The sequence below is a fragment of the Scheffersomyces xylosifermentans genome (genome assembly GCF_036884685.1).
Source record: "Scheffersomyces xylosifermentans strain CBS 12540 chromosome Unknown RJT20scaffold_7, whole genome shotgun sequence".
NCBI classification, from domain to species: domain Eukaryota; kingdom Fungi; phylum Ascomycota; class Pichiomycetes; order Serinales; family Debaryomycetaceae; genus Scheffersomyces; species Scheffersomyces xylosifermentans.
Genome location: NW_027042945.1, coordinates 708,125 through 734,215, shown reverse-complemented (window position 1 = coordinate 734,215; position 26,091 = coordinate 708,125). Strand labels below are relative to the sequence as shown.

Below are 26,091 nucleotides of genomic sequence, written 5' to 3'. Positions count from 1 at the left end.
ACACCGGTTTTTTATCATACAGAAGATTGGATTTGAAGCCTCAACTCTTTTGCATGTTTCGTATGTGTGCAGAGGGACTTCGTGTTCTTGGCCATTACATATGCAACAGCAACAACAGGCCAACCAGCAGCCTACAAAAAGAAAGCAACCGTAAAGTCGAAGGCACAGTGAAGGCCTAAAAGCAAACCAAAAGCAAACTTCTTTTTTTCGCAGATCCCAAAGCAAATGCGGCAAGTCAACGTAACCGCAAAAAAGCAATGAACAGTGGTATTTGCAGGTGGTTTTTTGCATTTTACGCAGTGTGTTTTGCATTTGCGAATTTTGCGTTTTTCAACCACAGCACAATTACACTGCAAAAACAACACTTTCTACACTTTACTACAGTTTATAGGGTTTCCAGGGCCCGTGCGAGAAAATTAACCTTTTAAGTCCGGGCTCGTAGTGTTTTTACGGGTTGTATTATTAGGGACAAGGTGGTATCCGAACCACAAGAACCATTGAATCCAGAAATAGAACTGTGAATCAGATGGTGGTAATGATGGTGGTGGTGTTAGTCTCGTCCCCTGATTAACTGAGCCCATGAACACGTCACCATACGACGTCATCGCCACAATGATTTATTTGCAGAAAGGGCTCGGTATTTTGCAGTTTTTTTTTTTTCTCTCCCTGTACTCCCTGCCCTGGCCCCACCACTAGCCTCCTTACCCCATTGACCCCGGTTACACTAATGAGTATCTTTATTAATTGCGTAATTGCTGGAGCCAGTCTCTTCCAGTGACATTGGGTGACTCTCCTTAAGTATGTACATGTAGCATCAAAGAACAGTTTTCTGTGTGTGCCTTCCTCCCTCCATTCTCCCACACCACTCCCACACCACTGTCTTTCCGTGCAGTTCTCATTACCGACGACGCTGCCGTCATCTACCCGTTTGGTGCAGTGCCCCCCTCTCTTTAGTCCCACGACTCCCATTCCCACGCAGATAACATCCCCAATTCAATATGTCACTAATGCCTCGACATCCGAGAAGTCCCTTGGCACTGTACTCTAAACACTCGACACTAAAACACTAAAGCCTAATCTAAGTAATCGCCCATCGCTGGCGGTTTTAGCACTAAAAACTTCTCCCACGTCATCCGCCGCATGACGAGCCATTTCTCCCTAACCTCCGCCGTCCCAACTCCGTGCCAATTTTTGTCCCGTCTCCTGTGCCGTCCTTAGCTCTGTGAATCTGGTTAGTCTAGTCCCTATTTTCGATCACTATCGTGTCCCTATCGCTCCGTTTTTTTTTTTTTTTTTTTTTGTCGTCTACCTATTTCTCTTCCCCAATCATTTCCCTATACTCACAATTTTCCCCCATTTTCCTCCATCTTCCTCCATTTGCCTCCACCTCTGTGTATTCCTCCCTATTCTCCCTTACTATCCCCTTCCTCACTCTACCTCACCCTCCTTCTCTCCCTATGATAAGCTACTACCTCCCCCTGTTCCTGTGCTGACATACCGTCCCAAACAACCATAGGCGTGAATTCCACATTTCCCGTAGTTTCTTGTCACTCTTGTTATTCTTGTAGTTCTTGTATCTGTTAAACTTTCTTCTTGGAATTCTTATTCTTGTTCTCGTTCTTGTTCTTCTTCTTTTTCTTGTTGTTCTTGTTGTTCTCCTTCTTTTTCTTCCTACACATACCACCCATCCGTTAGGCGTCCTTGCATTGCCAACGGTTTGTATCTTGTGTTGATCCTGAATACTGCAACAACTATTTGTCGGTAACTGTTTTACTTGTTCCTGTTACATGTAAATTCCACTGTTGTACTAGACTCGTTTCTTAAACAATTTAGCTACCTACCATCAACTGCTCCATAATCAACGCTCATACCAACGTTGTTTGCCTAGCCGTACCCTCCGTTGCCATAGACCGTTGTTCCCCGAATTCCAGCTGTTGCCAACATCCTGTTCATCGCAGTAACTCCGTCATTATTTATTAATCTATTTGAGTTACTACTGCTACCATTAATAATAGGTATTAATTGGCATTGTTACACATCACATTTTGGAGTTCACATTTAGCCATCGTCCAACAACACCACCACAACAACAACAAATATTGAATTGATCTATCTGATATAACCATCATATCTACTACTACGATCTACAATATCAACCACTACGATCTTGCTGTTTTCTCATCGAACTCACTGATCACACGGGACTCTCGTCATTAAGAATATACACACATCCGCTGTATACACCGAGTCTTTCATTGCTTGCCATAGATTGCTCTCATATCCTGATCGATACCCAGCCAAGATCCTTCTGTTAATCTCTAACAATCATCTCCGGCTCCGTTGACATCACCATAGAGAACCATCAAACAAACGATATAATAAGCATAGCAAAAAAGCGGCATCAGCGCTGAAGATCAACATCCATCTGGCTGACCACACAAACAAATTATCACTTTACATTCCCCATATCTCTTCCTTCGATACCACAATACACCATGTTTGAGAACCTCAAGGCCTTCATCAGACATGGCAAACAGGCCAATGACATGAAGAAGAAACACATCCCCCAGTCTATCAACCGCGCCAGCTCTCCCGGAAACGCCACCACTTCTGGTCCCAATAGCATAATCGACCACGATGCAATGGACACCATGGTTCTGGCTGATGAGTTTGATGACCGCCGTTTCGCCGACTTTGCATTGGAGAACTTCGCCTCAAGTCTGGAGAATACTCTTAAAGATGTCCAAGAGTACGTTGGCGATAACAACGCCAACTACAATACCACCGCCAATACCAATGGAAATCGTCATTCTGTCCATGAAAACCACGACTACCAGCGTGTTGCTACTCATATAGTGGAGCAGGAAAACCTCCAGAAGCAAAAGTCGGTGAAATACCCCAATTTAGATAATTACGAGGTCTTGGAGCATATGGGTGAAGGTGCTTTCTCGGTGGTCTACAAGGCTAGACAGCTCAGTACCGATAAGCTCGTCGCCATCAAGATTCTCAGGAAGTTCCAAATGGACCTGGCCCAAAAACTGGCTGTTTTGAAGGAAGTTTCGATAATGAGACAATTGCATCATCCCAACATAGTTAAATTCATAGAGTTCATCGATTCCCAGTCTTACTACTATATTGTACAAGAATTGGCCCCAGGAGGAGAGATTTTCACTGCTATAGTCAAGTATACCTATTTCTCGGAAGATTTAGCTCGTCATGTCATCAAACAGGTCGCTGAAGCAATCAAGTATCTCCACGAGGAGGTCGGTATTGTCCACAGAGATATCAAGCCGGAAAACTTGTTGTACGTGCCGATAGAGTACACACCATCGAAGAATCCAATTGCAAAATTGAGGAAGTCGGACGACCCCAATTCGAAGCAAGACGAAGGTGAGTTTATTCCTGGGGTGGGAGCTGGCTGCATCGGTATAGTGAAATTAGCAGATTTCGGTCTCTCAAAGCAGATCTGGGAGCAGAATACGAAAACTCCTTGTGGAACAGTAGGTTACACAGCTCCTGAGATTGTTAGAGACGAGAGATACTCCAGAGAAGTTGACATGTGGGCCATTGGATGCGTTTTATACACGCTTTTATGTGGTTTCCCACCTTTTTACGACGAGAGCATTGAAACATTGACCGAGAAGGTAGCAAAGGGTGAATACACCTTCTTGAGCCCATGGTGGGATGAAATTTCCTCCGACGCCAAGAACTGTGTATCGAAATTGCTTACGGTGGAACCAACACAGAGATATTCCGTTACTGACTTTTTGAACGATCCATGGCTCAATAAGTTGTCCAGCGTTGAATCTAAGGTTCCTCCACCACAAGTACCAGTTTCAGTTGCTCTGACCGAACAACCACTTCAACAGCGCACCAACAAGTATTCGAAGAAATACAGAACCAACAACGAATTATACTCTCCTGCAGCAGTTGCATTAAGAGACGCTTTTGATATCTCTGCAGCTGTGCACAGAATGGGCGAAGAAGCTGCATTTGCTAAGATGAATGCTATTGAAGACGTAGTTGAAGAGGATGAAGAGGATGAATATCAAGATGAAGTTGATTCTCGCGGTCAAGTTGTGTCGGAAGTACCGCAAAAGAGATCTGCTCCTAGATACCAACAGAAGCAACAACATAGGAATTTACAGCAAAACAATGTGTTTGACTTGAATCTTGGTGGAGCCTCTATCTTAGAGAGAAGAAAGTATAAACAGGTTCCAGTGAGAGGATAGCTGAGGGCTATATAGCTCGATAGTTCAGTTCTTCGTTGCTTAATTTCTAATTGGTTAAGTTCATTAATGCGTTTTTATTACAATACTTCTTTATTTCACGATTAATACTTTAGTAACAGATGGTTGAAGTTTAATTTTGGTGCTTGATTTGGATATTCAATACAGAAACCCAAAGTAGTAATGGCATTTTTACTTTCCCTAGATGGTGACGATAAATCAACCACAAAAGGAGAGCACTGAATAGTCATAATGGGACTTTATTCTTTTACATTGAAGCCCTTATACTTTAGCTTTGTTAATGTTTCATATGCTGTTCGATATGGACAGCGTGCCTATGGGCCAGCCCAGTTGTCTACAGTCCTTGCCTTCAAAGTGGAGGCCAGTGACTTTCATAATGTTTTAGTTACCCACATCTCTGGTACCATTAGTATATGGACCACTTTAGTTCACGATTTAGTCTGCAATAAACGCCAGCTAATGCCTTGGTTGAGTAGAGGTAGTAGTATTTTGCACCCAAACAAGTGAAATCTTCACGATGACAATCTTTACGTGCAACATACGATAGAAAGAGGTAATATCTAACTGAGTGCTCTCTTCTTGCGAGAAGTTTACTGACTTTTCTTTAGTAGCGTCCACTGGACTTCGATGATGGCCATTTGAGACACCTATCTTCTGTTGTATCCTATGCTAGACACAAAGATCCCTTATCAAAATTCGGCGCTACCACATTTATTACATTTGTAGACATAACCACGAGTTAGTCTCTGAAGCTTTCAATAATTAAGTAACACTGACTCTGTATTTTTGGCTATGCTTGTTAGTTATGTTTATATAGGCTATCTCAGAAGGAAGTGATTAGAAATTTAACTCTCAAGTATATTATCCTTACTTGGCTCGTCATTATGGTTTAGCTGTTGAGCACTATTGTTTACTATGTGATGCATAACTATGTATTCCTTCCTGTGTAGACACATATCATTACGCTTTCTAACCGTGCCCACTTAACTGGAATGCACTCCTTTACTATGTATGTTCCTTAACTATGTATATTCCTTAACTATGTATATTCCTTAACTATGTATGTCCTTTGCTAAGCATTCCATACCTTGTAATCTTAATGTCTATTTTTAAATATTCGCCCTTTAAAGTCTTAGCTAAATGTGTCAATCTTTGACTATGACTATGTTAACAATGTATGGGTAACTATCCCTAACTATGTGCTACAGGAATACACTTTCATTACAAATAATCCTACCTACTCTTAACTATGTACTCCTAGACTATGTACTCTTAGCTATAGTCTTAAGTATGTACTCCTAAACTATGCATGCTTAACTATGCTTTCCTTAGCTATGTACTCCTTAACTATGGCCTTTGCAATGACGCTTGAATATGACGCTTATCTTTAAAGCTTAAGTATGCTATCCATAACTATGCTATCGTTAACTATGTCGCTTACATATTACGCCTAAAATATGAATCCTTAACTAAGTACCCCTTAACTATGCTCTTAAATATGCGTTATGACAGCTTCACTATGTAACACAATGTTTTAACTAAGTATTCCCTGTACGCTTAACTATGTACTCCTAGGCTATGTACTCTTAACTATAGTACTCTTAACTATGAAAGCTTAACTATGCAAGCTTCACTATGTAACACACTGTTTTAACCAAGTATTACCTGTACGCTTAACTATGGTCTCCTTGACTATGTACTCTCTTAACTCCTAACTATGCAATCTTCAGGCACTCTTCACGCATTCTTAACTCTTAACTATGCACTCTTAACTACTACGCTTAACTATAGCCCTCAACTATGCCGCTTAACTACGACCCTTAACTATGGCCCTTAACTATGGATTAGTTATCAGTATGCTACACGGTTAAACATATCTAAACTAAATATACTCTTTTGATATTCTTCTTTATCCGCTAAAATCTATATATATCACCATATATATCTATGTATATGTGTTTCCGCAGTTGTGAGTAGGCTCTTATCTAATCCCTTACACCATCACACAGTCCTTCTCTTTAATCCCTTTCTGTGCTAATTCGTGCTTCCCCTTTGGTGATCTTTAAAGACATCGTTAATTGATAGTGACTATTAGTTCCTTTCAATTGTTTCCTAATTACTTCTACCACAAACACATCGCCAGAAAATGGAAGAACTACCGGATCCAACCTCGCCACTCTCTCATTGCTATCAGTTGATCCATTTCGACCTCGATGTCATATCAAAGCTTGCCGCCTTCCAAAGCGTTACGCCGTCTACAACCAAGCTGCACAAACGGAGAAAGTTGATGCCTCGAAGTAAAGACCTTACTATCGACAATTTGATGTACTCGGACGTTTCGGAGTCTCTCGATAATCCACCTCCAGTACGTTACACAGAAGAAGATAACGAAGTGGTGACATTGGTCTCTCGTCATATCGCCTTCTCAAGTGCTGCAGAAATAGACCTAGTAGACCACATGGGACAAATCTCCCAGTTGACAGAGGTATCCGATGGAGTCTATGAGACCATAATGGATGAGATAAAACTCCACTATCAATCAGAAGAGCAATTGCTAGTTGTCAAAAACAAAAAAATAGGAAAAATATCACCTAAACTCCTTCTTTCAGTGAACATGGCTCAGGTACTGAACTCAGAACCATTCAAAAACGAGGTGTACCTCTTGAATTTGACCAATATAAACCAGGTGAAAAACAGTTTATCATGTACTCCAGCAGTGCTACGTTTGTTATGCAATATTAACACGAATACAGTAGAAGTTGATATTTCCTACAACATTAAGCTCAGTTGCGACCTCTACAAGAATAGTCAAATGGAAGTGTCAAAGAATATTCGTCTGGTCATATTATCTATCTCAGAACCACTTCCGACTCTGAACGAACCACATTCACTCCAACACTACGATAAGAATGAACCTGTAACCAGTGGTTTGTTCTATAAAGCCATTTCAGAAAATACGGAAATCATTCCTAAAATTGAGGGAGATTTTGACATCCCAGAACTTGAAACAAACCTCATACGATTTCAAAAGAAAACAGTAAACTGGTTGCTCCAGAAAGAGAACGTGCAATTTGATTTCGAAAGCAATAGATGTACAAAAGTACCTTTGATTAATGAGGCAACCTATGAATTGATACAAAAATGCTTGAATGATGTGCCATTTGAGAGTGAGAAACTTGATCCAAAACTCTACGTGATTATGAATAAGCTATGCTTTGGTTGGAGACGGATAAAGTTGGCTGGAAAGACATATTTCTTCAACAAATATACAGCCCACTTGGCTTCCAGAAGAACAATTTGCCGATACCTTCATAACTACTACAATGAGACAGATCTTTTAAGCTGTCCCAAATATCTTCCTGCTCAGGGACTTTTATCAGAAGAAATGGGGCTAGGTAAAACAGTTGAAATGACAGCTCTCATGCTTATGAATAAAAGATCCATTGAAGAGATAAACGAGACGTTAAGAATTCAATTACATACATTCGGTGACGTAAAGACAATTATAAAAGCAAAAACGACACTTGTGATTGCACCAGACTCAATTTTAAAGCAGTGGGTAGAAGAAATAGTCCACTTAGCTCCTTCTCTCGCAGTTACTATATACCAAGGAGTAGGCAAATATCCTAAACTTGACAACAACGCAGCATTGATTGCGGAGTACTTACGAAAATTTGACGTTGTCTTCACCACGTATGCTGTTATCTCAAAAGAATTGGACTATGCCCTTTACTCATCTAGAGGAAAAAACACTAGAAATGCGGCCAAAAAGCGTACAAGTTACGAAGAGCACATTGAAGAAAGTGTCGAACAGAGTAATAGCCCTGTCACAGATACCGAACTTGTGGTTCAAGACGAAAAGGCTTTACTCAAAGATTACAAATCCTTATTTCAGCTCACTATGACTTCTAAACCAGAAGTGGCTAACTATAGAACTGGCGAGTCACAGGTAGAGACGGATTACGAAAAGGCGTTGCAAGACGAAATCAACTTGGCTATAAGACATAACAGAGTTCCTGAAATCTATACCAAAGTTGACTACGAATCTCCCTTAATGCTTAGTCAATTTTGGAGAGTCGTCTTAGACGAAGTTCAGATGGTTTCTTCCACTATCTCTAGAGCTTTTCAAAGTGCAGCTTTAATTCCAAGATATCATTCCTGGGGTGTTTCCGGAACTCCTATCAAGAAGAACTTGGAAGACTTGCATTCTGTTCTTCACTTCTTGAAGTATCAGCCGTTCTGCGGAGATATTGGAAAGGTTTCTTGGGATATTATCACAGATACCGTGCACTATACCAACGATGATTTCATAAAACTCTGGACCGGTTTAGCCATAAGGCATACAAAATCAATGACTCACGATGATATTCAATTACCTCCGCAGTCAAGGGTACTCTTGACCATTCCATTTACTGCTATTGAACAGGATTACTACAACCAAAAACTAGAGGAATGCTTGGCAGCTATTTGTCTTGACGTGAACGGAAACCCGATTTCCAATGATTGGGAGCCTTCGCCTACGATTATGACGTTCATGAGAACTTGGTTAATGAGACTCAGACAAATTTGTTGTAACCCACAGATCGGTAATCTTAACTTAGGTGCCAGGAAATACAAGAAGAACTATGCTTATAGCAGAACGTTTGGAGCAATTCAACAATTAAAGACACTTGAAAATCTCTTGGACGATATGCTAACTAAGGCATATAACGAAATTGTTGAAATTGAAAAGCTGATGATTCTGCTATATTTGGATATTGGGGAATTTTATGAGTTTATCTACTACCCGCAGGAGGCTTTGGAATATTTATCTGTTGGTGTTGAGGAGACTGAACGGATCATTCATAGACTCAAATTGATACTTGACAGATATATTCGGGAATACAGGGAACAGGGTAAGAAGTTGGATGTTCAATTCAATAACGAAGAAGACGATGAAGATATTGGAAGCATAGATGATAGAGGTGGAAGTGAGATAGCGGCAATTAAAGATGAAGTTCTCGAAAAATTGGAAGATAAGATCAAACTTACAAGAGTAAGAATCAGAAACTGGAATGTCATTTTACACAGATTCTATTTCCTTATCGCGTCATCATATTTCCAAAGGTACGATGCAGAGTACAAGGACATCATTACTAAGTTCAGAGTGCCTGAAAGGGAAATCCTGTGCCCAGAAGAGTTCAAGAAGTTAAGAAACTACGAGGAAGGCTCCAGAGCTGATGATTTGGCCTCTTTAGTCAATGGCGTTCCAGTGGAGAACTTCTTGTTTGCGAAGAAGACTTACGAAAACGAATTCATACCTGAATCTGAAGATCTTACCGGTCCTGAGCTTGAGGAGGCTAAAATCAAATTCTTGGAACTTAAGTATTACGACTTGGCAGAGGCGACGCGTGGTGAGATCCTTCGAGGTTCTATTGCAAATGTTAAGAAAGCTGTCCAAGCCAGGATTATATCCAGAGGTTGGTATCACGATGGACCCAATACTTTTATCGATGATGGAACAGTCCTTATTCCAAGGAATTCGAAGAAATTCTTCAAAGCGATACCCATCATTCAAGCAGACTCTTTCTCAGAGTATGCGATTTTCATCAAGATAAAGCTTTTCGTTGATAAGTTGAATAATCTAATCCTGGAATTGAACAATCAAGCCAAGACCATCAATGCCTGGATGAAAAACTTGGTTGATATTCTCTGTACTCCACTCTTAACTCAGGATAAGAATCCGGTTGGCACTGAATATGAAGACACAATTCAAGATCAGGATAAGGTTTCCTGCTATTTGTTTGTGTTATCACAAGTCTTGACGGACCGTTCAGAGTTTGTAAACGGTGCTGAGAACTCCACGAAGATAGTTACCGTTAAGAAGGCCCAAGAGAAGAGGGAAGCTGACTTGGAGTTGCAGAAAGTCAACGACGAATCTTTCTTGATTAGTTTGTCAACAGCTAGGGAGGAAATCAGGCCCAGAGTCAAGCTGTCATTGCAAGAACTAGTATTGTCCATCAAAAATCTCGAAACTGGGTTGAAGGACGAAGAACAGTTAGATCCCGAGAGGACTCAGATCCAATTGGAGTTACTTGAAGGATTAGGTGAAAGGGTTAGAACAGTATTTGACAATCAAAAGCTTTCTATGGTGTTGTTGCAGAAGGAACTAAATGTTAACTGTAACGCTGTTTTCAATTGCCGTATTGATTACTATAAACAGCTTCAGCAAATATCTGATACTGTCCAAACTTCAGATTTCCATATGAGCAGAGATTCTTTGTTGGCAAGTAGAATTTCAACAAAGTTATCGTCGTATGGACAGGCCCATAAGCATCTCAAACTCAAAATGGACAAGTCAGTTGCTAAATTTAGATATTTGAGAGGATTAGTCGGCACTAACCAAGATAACATCAACAGGGAAGATGACGAGGGTTTGATGTGCATTATTTGTAGGTCCACGATCACCATTGGGTCACTTACCCAATGTGGCCACAAGTACTGTAAGGATTGTTTGGAGCAATGGTTGAGGAACAGTCACACATGTCCAATGTGTAAGTCTATTGTCACCTCATCGTCGGTATACAACTTTACACATCATAAACCTAACTTGAAGGCTAATCAAATGGAAGATAGCAGAACAGCTGATAAAGATAATAGTATCCTTTATTCTATCTACAAGCCAATTTCGAAGGATGTCGTTGATGAAATCCAACTGATGAGATTGAAGAACTCATACAGTTCCAAAGTTAACATGATAGTGAAGCAAGTACTTTACCTCAGGAGTCAGAACCCGGACGTACAAATAGTGGTCTTCAGCCAGTGGCAAGATATGCTTTACATCTTGGGAACAGCATTCAAAGCGGCGGATATTTCTTATCTAGGTTCATATGGTACTCTTACTCCTGACATTGGCGGAGGGAGACGTATTAAGAAGTATGACTCCGTCGAAACATTCAAGGATCCACGTAACAAGATCACTTGCTTTTTGTTGAATGCTAAGGCTCAGGCCAGTGGATTGACATTAATCAACGCAACGCACATCTTCTTATGCGAGCCATTGGTCAATACGTCACTAGAATTACAGGCGATTTCCAGAATCCATCGTATCGGACAAACGAAACCTACGACGGTTTGGATGTTTGCTATTGAGAATACAGTGGAGGAGAGTATTGTGATCATGTCGACAAACAAGCGTTTGGTCTATATGAAGCAAGGAACTCCTGACGAGAAGGCTTCTGAGTCAAGTTCTTCCGTTGTACGTTCTGGAACACCAGCTACGTTGATAGCGAAGACTAAAGAGCGCAATTTAAGTAAAGCTGAATCAATGGCTCTAATGAACAGTGGTGGAATTGATACATTGATCAATAAAGGTATGGCACAAGGAGAGTCTGTGACCAACTTCGACTTATGGTCAGCATTCTTCAGTGCTCGTACACAAGGACGTCCTGTAGAATTGGAAGATGATTCTTCAAAGGAGCTGCTACAACTTTAAACGAAATGAATGAACGAACAATTTGTACATACAAACTATATAATAATAATATTAATAATACACGGGGTTTTAGATACAGATATAACTGGTATCATCAGTTCCGATGTAGACTTGACCGGCATCACTCAAGCCATCGCAATAGGCCTTGGCTTGTTCAGGCGATATATTCAATTTCTGAGCCACGAATGTAGCAGGCACACCTTCAAGCATTGTATTACTATATTGACGGATCACCTGAAGAGCTCTATCTTCCATAGAATTTCCAGCGGTTTCAGGCACAAATAAGGAGCCACCATCGGAGCCTTCCTTCACCTTGGGCTTTGCCGTCACACCCTGTTTTTTCAAGTGGTTTTCAATGGCACTTAAGTTGTGATATAACACCTGATTGTGGTCGGTAACGGAGTATACTGCTACATTTTGCACGTTTTTCTTTCCCTGGAACTCCTTAAGAGCTCCACCAACATGGACGTACTTATTGATATCATTTGAGTATTTTTCAGCCTCTGCTTCGGGGGTGCTTACCAGAGCGTTGATCCACTTTCTCAACTCGATGGATCCCGATCCGTCCTCCACGGTCAATACTACTGCAGAAGTCTGGACATCGACTTTTCTGAGCACTCCTACGAAAGATATCATGTTGAGTTCGACGTTGTAGACACTGAAATTTGCGTCTGGGATCGGTTGGGAGGCGTCATTAATCTGTTTAATTGTTACTGGTGTCATGCTTGAGCGAACAGCCGAGCCCTGAGAGCTAGCATTGTCGTTGCTGAAACCACCTTCTCCCATGCTGTGGTCGAAGCCGCCGCCGTAACCATTACTCATATTGTGATGGATGTATGTGAATTAAGTGTAATGGGAGAGTAAAAAAAAGAGGTGTTTTTTAATATTGTTTTTAATTAAAAAAACCGGTAGAAAAATAGTTAAGTATTCAAGTTAATATCCAAGCGAATTTCTTATCATTGACTATCTACCAATAACCTCAATACTGATAACTATAGTATATTTTGTAAAGGAATACAACATAACCATTTCTATAAAGCTGCTCTCATAGTAAATAATTTGGTGGTACGCGTTCGCGTTTGTGTTGTGTGCATGTAGGGACAAAAAATGAGAGACATTCTTGTGTAGGTGTGGACATTAATTTAGGACATTGCTGTGTGGTGAAGATGAAGGGCTTTATTGTATTGGTGTAGATGAAGAACGTTATTGTGTAGACATTACTGTGTAAATGAAGTATTGGGGTAACCACTACTTATGGTGTAATTGAAGGGCACTACTGTGTAGGTGTAGACAGTAGATATATGTTGTAGACATTCTTGTATGGTGTACATGATAGGTGATTGTTGTGTCGGTGCTGGACATTACTGTGTAGGTAGACATTTGTAGTACATGAGAGACATTTATTGTATGGTGCAGTTCACATGAATGGGTTGTGTTACAGTGAATATTGGACATATCTTTAGGAATAACTAACTAAGCGATTTAGAGAGAAAACAGAAAGACAGTGTAATAGTGATAGACGGTGAAAACTCTTTGCCAAAGCCCATCCTTCTGGCAATTATTTCATCCTATTAGATGAAATATAAGAGATTAGTAGCGTAGAGGGTAAGTGTATATTGTTTAGTATAATACTGCATAGTGCACAAAGTATAGTATATGTAATGGCCTCTGGAGTGATTCCTGGGATGGGTCACGGTAGATCAAGTCCTTTAATTGAATTTGGGACACTGGATATACGTTTACAAAAAATGGAAAGAATGGAAAGAAATGAAAGTGTGTTAAGGCTCAACCTTCGCTTTATATCCTCTTTCTCTATATGATAAAAAGTGCACTTAGAGACCCTTGTGAATAATAGGGTGTACACAGTCAAATATGATGGTGATGTGGTTTGATTTGATAATGGTGGTTTTCACCTTTGCATCTTGAAAGTAAAATTGTATTGGTTATAATCAAAAATTAGGAATAAAGAGAGAAAAAGATTCAAAATTTAATAAAATCACGGAAGTTCTCTTAAAGACATATTTAAACACTTGGAACCCTCAACGCTTCAGTTGCAGAATTGCTGCTTATGGCTGCGGTATAAGGACCCTTTGCAGCCATGTGGAAGACAAGAAATTGCCCTAAGGGTAAACTTAGGAGAGATCTGTAACATCCAAACTTTCACAAAACCTACAACTTCTTCAGTCTTGTTGATACCAATCCCATTACCTAGCTCCACCACTTCCAGCTTTCTATGGACTCCTATCTCGTCCGATCTCCTCATATTACTCTCTTTTTGCATCCTAACAAATTTCTGTATAGCCAACTCCTCCAGTCACCACGGATTCCTAACCTTTCATGGAAAAAAAATAAAGCTCCACTTTTCACCATACCTTTCACCATACCTTTCACCATAGTCTCCTACACATTCCCACTCAACATCTCCTTTTCTCCAACCAACTCCATCTCCATCTTCCAATACCATATTCTACCACCAATCCCAAATGTCTTCCTCTTACCACGTCTATACTTGTATCCATGCCGCAATACTGCAGCCTCACGCGTTACGGCGGGTAACAACGACATTTCCCATGAAAATTCCAAGTGCTGCAAACTTCAATGGATAGTCATATCAACAGTGGTTCTACAGCTGGAGATATAGGTCTATAGCTTAGAGCGTGTAGGGTGTCACTGTTGTGGTATTAGTTTTTGAAAAGAGACCAAAAACCGGATTTTTCAGCCTTTTTTCACTGAAGAAATGGACCCTAACTTAGTGGACCCGTCTATAGCAGGTCTGGATATATACCATCACCATAACCATGGTCTTGATGGTGGTAACAAGGACGGAGAAAGTCTCCATAATAGCCAAAGAAGCGAAATTGACGACCACGCCAACGTTTTCAGTTTGAACGAATACGTAACAGACCATGAAAATGACCATGATGACAGCACTGCTACTGCTGCATTGATGCAGTTCAATAGCTTGGTGTCTAATGAAGCTTCGGGTGGAGAACGGATTGTTGGTAACGGAAGTAACGAGTATGCCATGCACGATGAAACCGAAATATACGAAAACAATTCAAATGGGAATGACTCGAGTGTTTCAAGTAATACGAATAATGGTAATAATGGTAATGTCACTAATATCAATAATAAGAAAACCAATTCCGACAGCAGCAATGGAAGTAATACTTCTGTGGTGAAGCTTGTTCAGTACGATCCCTCGGAGAAACCCAAGAGATTAGGTCGTCCAAGGAAAAATATTACAAATAACCTTGCTCCGCCGGAAAACTCGTCTTCTCAGAATTACAACGAAGCTATCATATCAAAATTTCGTTTGGACTCACAACCATTGGAGGGACCGGGATCACGCGGTGGCCGCCAAGGAGGAAGAAGAAGCCCTCGAGGAAGAGTGACTTCTGGTACTGTCAGGAAAAGAAAGCAGCAGTCGATGTTAAACTTCAGCACCGACAGTAATAAAACGTCTGTAGGATTAACAAAAACCGAGAAAGCAGAAAAGACAGAGAAAACAGAGAAAACAGAGGAGGAAGAGGAAGAAATAGATAAAAGTAGTGAGGATAAAAACAGCAAAGATACAAGCACTGTCCATTCAGAAGTCGAGGTGATTGAATTAGAGGAAAATACAAGTGATCAAGATGACAAGGAGATTACCAATGATATTTCTAGCAAAACCACCTCACCGGAATCGACAGAAACTACGACAGACGCAAAAGACAAAACTGAAAAGGTTCCCAAACTCAAGAAGTTAAAGGCCAAACCCTCTAAAAGCACCACCCCTATTAAAGAGAACAAGAAGGATGTCAAAATTACTACAAATTCTACCAAGAAACGAAGTCGAACATCAACTACGCTGTCTAAGCGACTGAAGCATTCAAGACTTACTTCTATAAGCAGAACAACAGTTTTGACTAGCAACAACAAGCTCTCCAGACAGCTACCAGGACCATTGATTGGCTTACACTACGACTTATATGATGAGAATATCATCAATGCAGACCAGAATGTATTAGCAAAGACAGAGCGTATTGCTTTGGGATATGAAGTAAAGAAATCTGTCTACGCTAGTGATATAATGACTATTGTTTCCTATTTAAACAAGTTCAAAGAAGTTATCGATCTAGATCCTATTGGACCAGGAGCAATAGAAAGTGGATTAAGTTTGAATGTTAACAACGCTGAGAACGGTGAAGGAGAAAAGAGTGAACATGATCTGTCTTATATCTCTCCTCAGATGGAAGTACTTTATTTCCGACTTCTTTCTCTTGTCCTTAACCGCAAGAGGCCGGTAACTACTCCCAAGGCAATTGCCGATTTGAAATCAATGAGTCTCCACCTTGGACTTCCCAAGGAATGGAAGGATGCTACACCTCTCAACCAGAATATTGCTCAAGAAAAGGGAGGCTTGAGCCCGGTCGATCCTAATACTGAAGTGCATTTATCGTCTGTACCTGAGGCCTTAGAGGAAAAGGTTCACTACAATCCTTTTACGTTGCCTGAGGTTGAGAATCAAGGTCTTAAGGGTCTCACTCGACCTTTGGATAGACTTATACTTCTCCGAACATTAGTACAATGGTCTTTAACATCATCAGATCAAATTAGAGCATTCATAACACAGAGCACACAGTCTCAAGATGTGCCTGGAGACAAAGACACTTACTATGCGTCGCTCTCCATATTGAAGGGATTTAAGTATGCAGAGGCAACGAAAAAGGAAGCAGAGTTTAAACTAGCTAAACGAAAATCTGAGGAACCCGTCAAATACGTGGATCCAACGTCTAATCCCCTTGTTCACAGTATGAGTATCCGTTTGAATGAGGAACTTGCAGGAGATTTGGGATTCCATGCTGGAAGATTTTATCTTTGTAGAGTCTCGAATGAAAACAATGGGGGGTTGGCTTCCATCAAGAAAATGAAAAGTGTTTGGTCGGCTACGGCCGGACTTGGTGTTGAGCTTCCTTCTGATTTCAAGTTGTATGTTCAAGACGTATATCGAATGTTGGTGGATAGCTTGTCAAGTGACGGTGTAGAATTTGACGACAAAGGTAATGAAGTGTTTTCAAAAGTTGAGGATAAACTGGAGACGGGAGGAGAAGGATACTGGTACGAAGTTGCCTCCAATAGTTCTGAATTGCAAAAGTTTGTGGATTATTTGTCTATCAGGCTTGGAATTACTGAAGCCGATTCTGAAGCACCTCCTGTTGTCGTTATTCCAATGACTTCGATGATTTATAAACCCACATTGAACTTGCATGACTATCTTGCTGCTCTTTTGCCATTAATAACACAGCAGGAACTGATACACGTGGATGTAAAAAGAACAGACAAAAGAGCATCTAGACTGCGTCCTATTGATTATAATGACAGAAAGGCTGTTCCCTATATAGATGCGATGGAAGAGGAGGAATTTATAGACAACGATGGTGATGTGGATGATGACTACGAGGAAGAGGAAAGAGAGGAGTTTCACGAGGCTTATGAGGAAGATGGAGAAGAAGACGACGATTACGAAGATTAAACGGAATTGTCAAAATTGGCAGAACTCTTTGTGTATAATATTGTATACTAGTAACTATTTAATAAATTTGTAATATCATCTTGTTAAGAATCGTGATGTGGGAGAACGGCTAATTTACCTTTTAATATAATTCGGTTAACATATTAATACAATCTATGTGACTCTATTCAAGTCGTAGAATTAATCAGAACAAGGGGACGAGGGAAGTGCCTCTTAGAAGGCCCCCCTTAGTATATATATCTCTGTTCGTCATGTCCTTGCTGAAGCTTCATTTTAAAACCTACTGCTTCCAAGCAAAAGGTCAATTTTCTCCTTTATCAAGTGCTCATTTTCTTCGAAGTATTGGGCACGTCTTACTATTTCTTCATCAAATCCTTCATCGCTCTTGAGTGCCTTCAAAGTTTCAGACTGGCTATCGATCCAAGATTCAATGAATTTCACAGGATCTTCGCTTAACTCTCTGTAGAATTTCTCTCTACCATTGGCGTTTTGAAGTGCAACTATACCCAAAGAGATTCTAGAGTTTAATTGTTGGATTATGTTGTCTGCCTTTGTCAAGTTTTCGAAGGCTACTTTATTGAGATCAAGTAACTCTTTTTGAATCTTGGAAAGGTTGAGTGGTAACTCAATTGGGATATCTATCACTGTTTCTCCAAGAGTGGTGGACTTCTTGGTGTTGACTTCGAAATCAACAATAATAGGTTCCCTTGGTTTAAAGTGAGGTTGCAAGAGTTTGTACAAGTCAGAGAACTTGAATGTCTTAACCTTTAATAAGTTCTGTAAAACATCATCGGATTGCACAACAGTCAAGTCGTCGTCGTCATCGTCCTGGTTCAAAGGTTCAGTTACAATATTATTGGTAGAGACCGCATCCACTCTGGTGAGAGCCTCGGTCTTTCTGAAGAGGTTCTTGTATAAAACGTATTGCCACACCAAGTAGATCAACTCTTGCTGTGTCGATTCGTGTTTTCCTGTGAATTGTGCCATTTCATCTGAGAGCTTGAAAGTAGCGGCGTGACTTTTTACGAGAAGGGCAATCTTCAGTTTAATATTGAAAACACCATTTCTCTTGATGTCCAAGCCATCAAAACTGGCCGCATTATTTTTCTGTGCTGCTGGGTCGATGCCCAAGTCGTTACGCCATTCAATGATATTGGACTGAGCGTTTTGGAGTGCTGGGTAGTCTTCATTAGGAATTAAGTCGATGCTGATTGCCAGGAGGAACGAGCTGAATTTGAGTTCTTCACTGTCAGTTTCTTCTTTGTTATCGCTCAAGAAACGGCCCTCAACTCTCAAAGTCCAAGAAGACTCGGCTGAAGTTGGATCTGGGAGGGGCAACCCTTGTTTCTGGAGCAATTGTTTCTGCCATGGCTGGTTTTCGCAGGTATTATAGATGAATACTCTCAAGATACCTGTTTCTCCCTTGAAGTTTGACGGATGGATGGTTTTCTGTTGTATTGCCTGGAAATCAAGCGCTTTTCTGGATATCAAGAGATCGACGCCTCTTTCTGCTTCCTCGAGCTTTTTGTAGAGCTCCAAATTGGGTACCTTATGGTATAGCGAAGGAGGAATTGTTGTGTCTGTTGGGGTGTAGGAGATAGCAGGAGTAGCCGCTGGGTTTGGACGTGGTTTGTTGTTATTCACCACGGGCGCGTGGCGAGGAGGTAATGGAGGCATTTTTTAGGATTGTGAGGGAGTGATGTAGTGGTATACGCGATGGTGGGATGATGTATTTCACCTAATAAAAGACGGTCCTACTAGAGAAGAATAACCAGGATAAAGAACCATAAAGACTGTAGAAAACAAAGCAGTAAAAGAAAGTTGTTTATCAGAAAAATTGACAACCGAAAAAAACGAGGACTTGAGAAATGAGAGTGCGACATGCGACATGCGAGTAAGAGTAAGTGGGAAGTGAGAGTGAGAGTGAGAGTGGGACGTGAGAGTGGGACGTGAGAGTGGGAAGTGAGAAGTGAGAAGTGTGTTAGTTGAAGAGAGAAGGAAGCAAGATATTTAGTGAGACATTCTTTATACTTGAGGACATTAATACTGGGGACATCCTTTATCCTTTGGACATACTTTATACTTGGGAAATCCTTTATACGTGGGACATTAGTACTTGGGACATACTTTGAACTTACTTTGGACATACTTTGGACGTTTATTTGGACATACTTGGACATACTGTGGACATACTTTTGGACATTACTTGGACATTAATTAGGACAAACTTTGGTGGTGGTAGTAGTGGCGGTGGTTGTATGCGCATGTGTGCATGTAAATGTAAGCGTTTGTTGTAGTTGTAAGTGAGAAAAAGAGTGTGTGAAGTTAAGTGAGAGTCGAGAGAGTAAAAGAAGGTTGAAACTAGCTATACTCATGAGATAAGGTTGAGGTTAATGTTTCAGTATGCGAATTCACCACCAGAAATAAAGTCTTCAAATAGCAAAATGCAGTTTAGTGGAGTATTAAATGATTGAGTATACCAATTAGGCAGATCAGGTTATTCATTAAATAAGGTGTGAATTAACTGTGAGGAATAGAGAATGTAAAAATGGTGTATTTTAGAGAAAGAAGAAAGAAATAGAGTGTGCTAATAGAGAGAGTACGTTGATGGGCTTAGAAATTATGTGAAAATAGACTTAATAGTAGAGTATCTGAACAAAGTGGCACCCCAATAAGAGTATTCTGCGACTAATACTGATTTGTCAGGTTATGTGAAGCAGGGTGAGTTCAGGAACTCTGTATAAGTCAAAAAAAGGTGGCCTTCAACAATAGACTTGGTATTGAACCCATAGTTGTTGAATGCATAAAATACAAATTTGTAGTAAATGATGAAGAAAATTGATCCTGGTAGAAATAAATCTATCTATAATTTTTCCCAACTGGTAAAAACATGTCAATCTCTCCTATACTCACGTTGAGATGGATTATACATTTTTACTCAACTCCACAGGCCCAGATGCTTTTTTAGTCAAGAGATCCACGCCAATTAGAATTCTTCCTTCAAAACATAGCACCGTTGCATCTAATTATATTTGTACATCGTGGCTGATAATTGTTGGTAATTCAACTCAAATGTCGAAAATGTTCAACATTTTGCAATTCTGGGAATCTGGAAAATTTTCCGATTTTTTTTGAGTTTTTGCAATTACAATTACATATTCTTATTTGTGCCATTCAATTAATCACTAAATCATATCGGTCTCTTTAATTTTTCACCACCACGAAATCCCATTCAATTATTATCATTTTAATGAAACTCAACTCCAAATACTAACTATTAAAACAGCATTTTCTAAATATTCACTTTCAAGTAATTACCCCTTTTCATCCACTTTTAATAATTCCAAACGATAGATCCGGAAACACAAAACAATTCTCTAAACAAAAACTAATACTTTCACACCCACTTTCTCACCCAAATTTCCCAATTTCCCACTTCCCATAAGACCCCAAACTTCCCATAAGACCCTAAACTACCATACCTCTACTATCTTGCTACCCCATCCAAAACCCAACACTCAAAACCATATATACTTAAGAGCCTCGACATATGGTCCATTTATATGCAGGTCGCTTACCTCAGGTTTTTTAAGGGTATGTGAATAGGGTTAAATTCGAGTAACTAATAAAGTGGACACTTTCACAGGCCTCTAAACGGCGCTAGTAGCAGCATTTCACAGTTAGTACCCAAAAATACCCCCATCTAACCACCATTTTCCTCGTATTCAATAAACTCACGTGATCTCGTTTCTGTCTGATCAGATACGGCTATATGCAGGTGGAGATTTCGGATGTAAAAGTATAAGCATAAATTTAGAGAAATTGATAGTTTTACATCTCTTTCTTTCAGGTGAAAATCGTTGAAGACGGTTCAACAGTCGATTCCCGAGCAAAATAGCTAATGTCTGCGGAACCGGTGCTGAAGAGCACAAAAGTGCAGAAACGGAAGGTTCAGCATAGTCTGTCTGGTGCTACGTCATCGGCTCCAGGCCCGAGTTCTACTAATCAACTCTTAAACCATGCTTCTCAATTGAAGAACACACATATGAAAGAGATGAGGAGACGAAAGAGGGACTTTTTGCGAAGAATAAACTACGGTTATACCTTCACGGTGGCAGTTCTTCCTGCTCTTGCATTAATCTATCTAATTAGAACTTCCGAAAGCTTTATACCTGAGAAGCAGGAAACTCTCTATTTCACTTGCATCTACTATAACATCACAATGTTGGCCTTCACGGCAGGATATCATAAGTACTTTGCTCATAATTCGTTTAAAGTGCGTTTCAAGTTCATTCAGTACTTTTTTGCCATCTTTGGTGCCAGTCTGGGGTTGGGATCAATAAGATGGTGGGCTTCTTTACATCGTGCTCACCACCATTTCACTGATGACACAGAAAGAGACCCATATCTGATCAAAAGAGGTTTCACTTGGGCCCACTGGGGATGGCTTATCAAGAAACCCAAGATCACGACATTCTATCACGAATTCATGGAGCAGGAATTCCCAAAGAATACTGAAGCGAGTAAAATCATCAATGAAGCTACCATTGACGAGGATGGAATAGAGTACTCGCAGGGCGATCTCAAACGAAATGACTATGACGAATATCTCCAGCAGCTTCTCATTTGGCAGGAGAGCCGTTATCTCATTCTTTTTTTTATAACCACATTCTTGATTCCAGTCTTGATAACAGTTATTGTTTGCCACGACACTATTGCACATGGTGTTATCTATCCCGGCTTATTGAGGATGTTCTTATGCCAGCAATCGCTTCTCAGCACTGAGTCTGTCTGCCATTTGAAGAGCATTCAAGTTTCCATACCAACTCAGCCATTCAACGATAAAAATACCTCTCAGAATTGTAATAATCCTTTGGTTTCCTTATTAACATACGGCCAGGCTCATCAGAACTATCATCATGAATTTCCTCATGACTACCGTTCCACGTCTTCTATTTTTGCATATGACCCAACGAAATGGTTTATCTGGACAATGGAGAAAGTCGGTCTCGTTGAGGAATTGTGTAAAACCCCCGAAAACCTCATAGTTCAGCTTAGGATTCAACAGCAACAACAAGTTATCAATAGAATGAAGAGTCAGTTAAACTGGGGTACTCCGATATCGAAGTTGCCTTTAATCACGCCAAAGGACTTCAAGAGAATTATTGCATCATCAAGCAATAAGGACAGAATATATATTGTGATCCAGAATATCATCCATGACATCACACCATTTATGGACCAGCATCCTGGAGGAGTACCTTTATTAAAGGCATCACATGGGAAAGATGCAACAAAAGCGTTCTATGGAGGGGTCTATGGCCATCTGACTGCTGCAGTCAATCTTTTGGCTACTATGCGTATCGGAATGTTAGATGTGGGCAATGAAGAAGAGGTGTGGAAACGTGTTGTCAGAGAGGAAGGAGATGTAGAGGAATCAGGCGCTAGGCGTCTGAATAAGCTGTACCGTACAGCTGAGGCTGCTTGATTTGATTTTGCTTCGATAATGTTGTTTCTCGTATATATAATTTAATACAACTATCTACCGGAGCCTATTTAATATACAGTTATGAACAAGGAGACGGAGAAGTGATCGTAATGAGAATTCATGGTCATTTTCGAAAGCCTTGGCGTGAAATGTTTATCTTCTTGTTTCGCTTCTTGTTTCGCTTCTTGTTTCAGAGTGATGGGTGGGTACTTTCAGACTTTCTTTTGTGAATAACCCATCTTACCCATTGCGTTTATCAGGGGGTTTTTTTTATGAAATGATCTAGTGATACGATATATTAGCATCTACTTTTTGCAATCACAATGGCATTTTGATTTTCACCCATTTTACAGTACAAAACATGAGATTTGAAATTTTTTTTTGAAATTTTCAGCGACTACTTCAGACTAACACACTTCACACTAACATCTCTCTATGAGAAACCCCAAATATTACCCTCCTTAAGATTTCTTAAGAGAAACAGCTCCAACAATGAAATAACTGAAACAGCTTTTTGCAATCGATATGCTTGCACCCGTACCGCAGCATTGTTGTAGAAGACCACTGTTAATGTTGCAACCTGCATGTAAACACACATGTCGCAATTCACATCTAATGTTTATATATAGGACGTTCAATTGTCGTAAGATTCAAACGTCATAAACGACAAAGAGAAATTGTCATCAACAAGGACACCAGAGGATGGGTGAGTAAAAAGTCGATAAAAAAATGCATGACGTTAGCGTGCTTGGGTTTTGGTACATACTCACCTACTCACTATAAAATATAATAACCAAAAAAAGGCTCAAGATTACAGTTCTTTACATTACCATAAAGTCCCTCTCCCAATTGTCGTGCAATGTTCAAACTCATATGTGACTCTTGTATGTACTTATATGCAGTGCCTCGTAATCCCGGTTTAAAGAAATCGATTTTGGATTCCTTTTAAATGATTAATTAATCATGATTGATTTAGAGATTACTGGCTAATTTTATATAGTGTAGGTATTTGTAGAATAGTTAATTTACTTTTAAAATCTCTTTATTTGCTAATTCCCAGTTTTCTCGCAATTTTTTACGCTAAAAGTTCCGAAATGACTGCTGCTACACAGACTTTTCAGACAAGAGACTACAGAGGTGCTGTTATCGAAGACCTCGATATCAGACCTGCGATCTCGATCAACCCAACGACTACCATTCAGGAAGCGCTTGAAATATCATACGAGAACGAATTCACATATTTGCCCGTGATTCACGAGTCCAATAGAAGGTTATTGGGCGTATTGAACGTAGAAGAGCTCAAGCAAAACCAGGAAAAGAACAAACGAAGCATTCTTCAGCCGCTCACCAAGAATTACATGCTCTGGTTTAGCCAGAAGTCTCGTGAAAGATACGAGCAGGAGCACGCTGATAACGGTGAAAAAATACCCGACAAGACTCCTTTAAACAGTACTATATTGAAGCCAAGGAGTCCCAAGGGAAAGACTTTCCATGTGTTAACTCCATTTACACAGTTGGAGTTCCTTGCAGCTTTCTTCAACACAGGCTCTTACTTTGCCATAATAACGAATGAAAACGGTAATTTCGTGTATGGAGTGGCTACTCCCGATGATTTACGTAAGTTTGAAAATGCTAGACCAAAATTATAGGCATAACGCCACAATGGTATGAATCGAATTATGGATGTTACTTCGTATGTGAGCTACTATGGGATGGTAAATGTCGTCTTCGTCATTGAAGATTAGTGGAGAAAACTGACGTCAAATGACGAGATGTAGTCATTTGTTGAAAATCGATTGCAGGCGTTTCAATAACTATAACGAAATTTATGATTCTACACAGCTAATTGGTTCATTTCCTACAGTACAAATACAAGAACTGTCAATACAGAACAAGCATATATTTACATGTAGATATTCTTGAAGCTAATACTCTTCAATAGTAACTCATATTACCTTCATCAAGAAAAGATTAAGAACTAGCTTCCAAAACGCTCTTAGCACTAGCAGCCAAACTCTCATCTTCGGTAGCGACAGGGGTCCAATCGAATGCTTCAATAACCTTCTTGGTATCAACTTTCTTAACTGGGGCCTTTGAACCATCCAATTCCTTTGTTGGAAAGTTCTCGTGGAAACTCTCTGGCACACTCTTCTTCAAAGAAGCTGCAACGTCAAGCAAGTTGTAGACCTTGGTTCCACATAACAAGAATCTTTCATTATAAGCCTTCGGATTCTCAATCGATGCGATATGGATCTTGGCGACATCACGAACGTCAACGATTGGAAAGGCATAAATAGGAACACCATCCTTAAAAGCACCAAAAAGAATTGCCTTAATAATGTCAATAGAACTGGAGTTGGCAGTAGAGTTTGGCAAAACTGGTCCAAAAATACCAGCTGGAGCAATTACGGTAAGGTGGAAGTGGGGCTTGTTCTCATTTACAAAGTCCCATGCTGCCTTTTCAGCCAAGGTCTTGGATTTGATATAAGTACTTACACCTTCTCCATCAACTTGAGTCCAATCTTTTTCAGTGAATGGCTCGGTTCTGGAGTTTCCATGTCCGTATCCAATTGAACCAAAGGAGGAGGTAATTACCACCTGCTTGACCAGAGGTTCCTTGGCGGAAGCTTTAAGGATTCTCAAAGTTCCTTCTCTGGCTGGAATTATAAGATCATCTGGGTTTTCAGGTTCAGCAAGGGGGAATGGGGAAGCCAAGTGCAAGACGTAATCAACACCTTTGAAATTCTGTTCCCAATTGGCATCGGAACTCAAATCGGCAGCAAAAACGTCGAGATTCTTCTCGACAACTTCCTTGCCGACCAAGCCTTCAAAGCTGGAACGTAACTTCTCCTCCTTAGCCAAGCTTCTGATGGAGGTTCTTACATTGTAACCTTGCTGCAACAATTGAAGAATGGTGAAGGAAGCAATGTAGCCGGTACCACCGGTGACCAAGACGAGATTCTGGGACATGTTTTTAACTTTTTGTAGCAATTAAGATATTGGGTATACGCTCAGCGAGAACCTGGTTGCAAAATTTCGATACAAGAGGTTTCTTGTGGGGTGTTACTTTTATACTATGATAGTTAGTACTGAAGAGAAAACAAATTACAAGGATCCTACGATTTCTACCTGGATCTCTTCCTCTATTTATTCTCTTTTGCAATTGACCTCTTGGAGAGATTATCGTGGCGAAATCCAACATGGAACAGCCATTGCTCTGGAAAGGGTAACACCGAAAAAGCCGAATCCGAAAATCACTTATAAAAGGAGCGTTGGAGAATATTGCTGCAAAACACCGAGATTTTGGGTGTTTCATTACTGCGGCAATGGTGTAATAACCAGTACTTACAGCCATTCATGGAGA

The 26,091-nt window shown here is 40.2% G+C and overlaps 8 protein-coding genes across 8 annotated transcripts; 5 read left to right on the top strand and 3 right to left on the bottom strand. All coding sequences in view use genetic code 12, as the record gives it.

Annotated features, from left to right (window-relative positions):
* Nucleotides 1–2,495: 2,495 nt before the first annotated feature.
* On the top strand, nucleotides 2,496–4,232 carry RCK2 (serine/threonine protein kinase; the record flags this gene model as incomplete). The annotated part of the gene is made up of 1 exon (XM_064918500.1): nucleotides 2,496–4,232. The coding sequence occupies one exon, from the start codon at nucleotides 2,496–2,498 to the stop codon at nucleotides 4,230–4,232; it is 1,737 nt and encodes a 578-aa protein (XP_064772487.1).
* Nucleotides 4,233–6,163: 1,931 nt separating this feature from the next.
* RJT20DRAFT_130521 (DEAD/DEAH box helicase) lies at nucleotides 6,164–11,782 on the top strand. Its single transcript, XM_064917762.1, has one exon. The coding sequence runs from the start codon at nucleotides 6,397–6,399 to the stop codon at nucleotides 11,722–11,724; it is 5,328 nt and encodes a 1,775-aa protein (XP_064772486.1). The 5' UTR covers nucleotides 6,164–6,396; the 3' UTR covers nucleotides 11,725–11,782.
* On the bottom strand, nucleotides 11,783–13,021 carry RFA2 (Rfa2p). Its single transcript, XM_064917761.1, has one exon. It carries the CDS (start codon nucleotides 12,544–12,546, stop codon nucleotides 11,794–11,796), a length of 753 nt encoding a protein of 250 aa, XP_064772485.1. The 5' UTR covers nucleotides 12,547–13,021; the 3' UTR covers nucleotides 11,783–11,793.
* Nucleotides 13,022–14,354: 1,333 nt separating this feature from the next.
* Nucleotides 14,355–17,270, top strand: RJT20DRAFT_130517 (uncharacterized protein). The gene has a single exon (XM_064917760.1). It carries the CDS (start codon nucleotides 14,462–14,464, stop codon nucleotides 17,237–17,239), a length of 2,778 nt encoding a protein of 925 aa, XP_064772484.1. The 5' UTR covers nucleotides 14,355–14,461; the 3' UTR covers nucleotides 17,240–17,270.
* Nucleotides 17,271–19,120, bottom strand: RJT20DRAFT_130516 (uncharacterized protein). The gene has a single exon (XM_064917759.1). The coding sequence runs from the start codon at nucleotides 18,914–18,916 to the stop codon at nucleotides 17,513–17,515; it is 1,404 nt and encodes a 467-aa protein (XP_064772483.1). The 5' UTR covers nucleotides 18,917–19,120; the 3' UTR covers nucleotides 17,271–17,512.
* A 2,020-nt stretch (nucleotides 19,121–21,140) lies between these two features.
* Nucleotides 21,141–22,727, top strand: OLE2 (Ole2p; the record flags this gene model as incomplete). Its single annotated transcript, XM_064918866.1, has 2 exons — nucleotides 21,141–21,198; nucleotides 21,229–22,727. 2 exons carry the CDS (start codon nucleotides 21,141–21,143, stop codon nucleotides 22,725–22,727), a joined length of 1,557 nt encoding a protein of 518 aa, XP_064772482.1.
* Nucleotides 22,728–23,688: 961 nt separating this feature from the next.
* On the top strand, nucleotides 23,689–24,624 carry RJT20DRAFT_130513 (uncharacterized protein). Its single transcript, XM_064917758.1, has one exon. It carries the CDS (start codon nucleotides 23,822–23,824, stop codon nucleotides 24,374–24,376), a length of 555 nt encoding a protein of 184 aa, XP_064772481.1. The 5' UTR covers nucleotides 23,689–23,821; the 3' UTR covers nucleotides 24,377–24,624.
* RJT20DRAFT_130512 (SDR family oxidoreductase) lies at nucleotides 24,605–25,924 on the bottom strand. The gene has a single exon (XM_064917757.1). The coding sequence runs from the start codon at nucleotides 25,695–25,697 to the stop codon at nucleotides 24,699–24,701; it is 999 nt and encodes a 332-aa protein (XP_064772480.1). The 5' UTR covers nucleotides 25,698–25,924; the 3' UTR covers nucleotides 24,605–24,698.
* Between the last annotated feature and the right edge of the window lie 167 nt (nucleotides 25,925–26,091).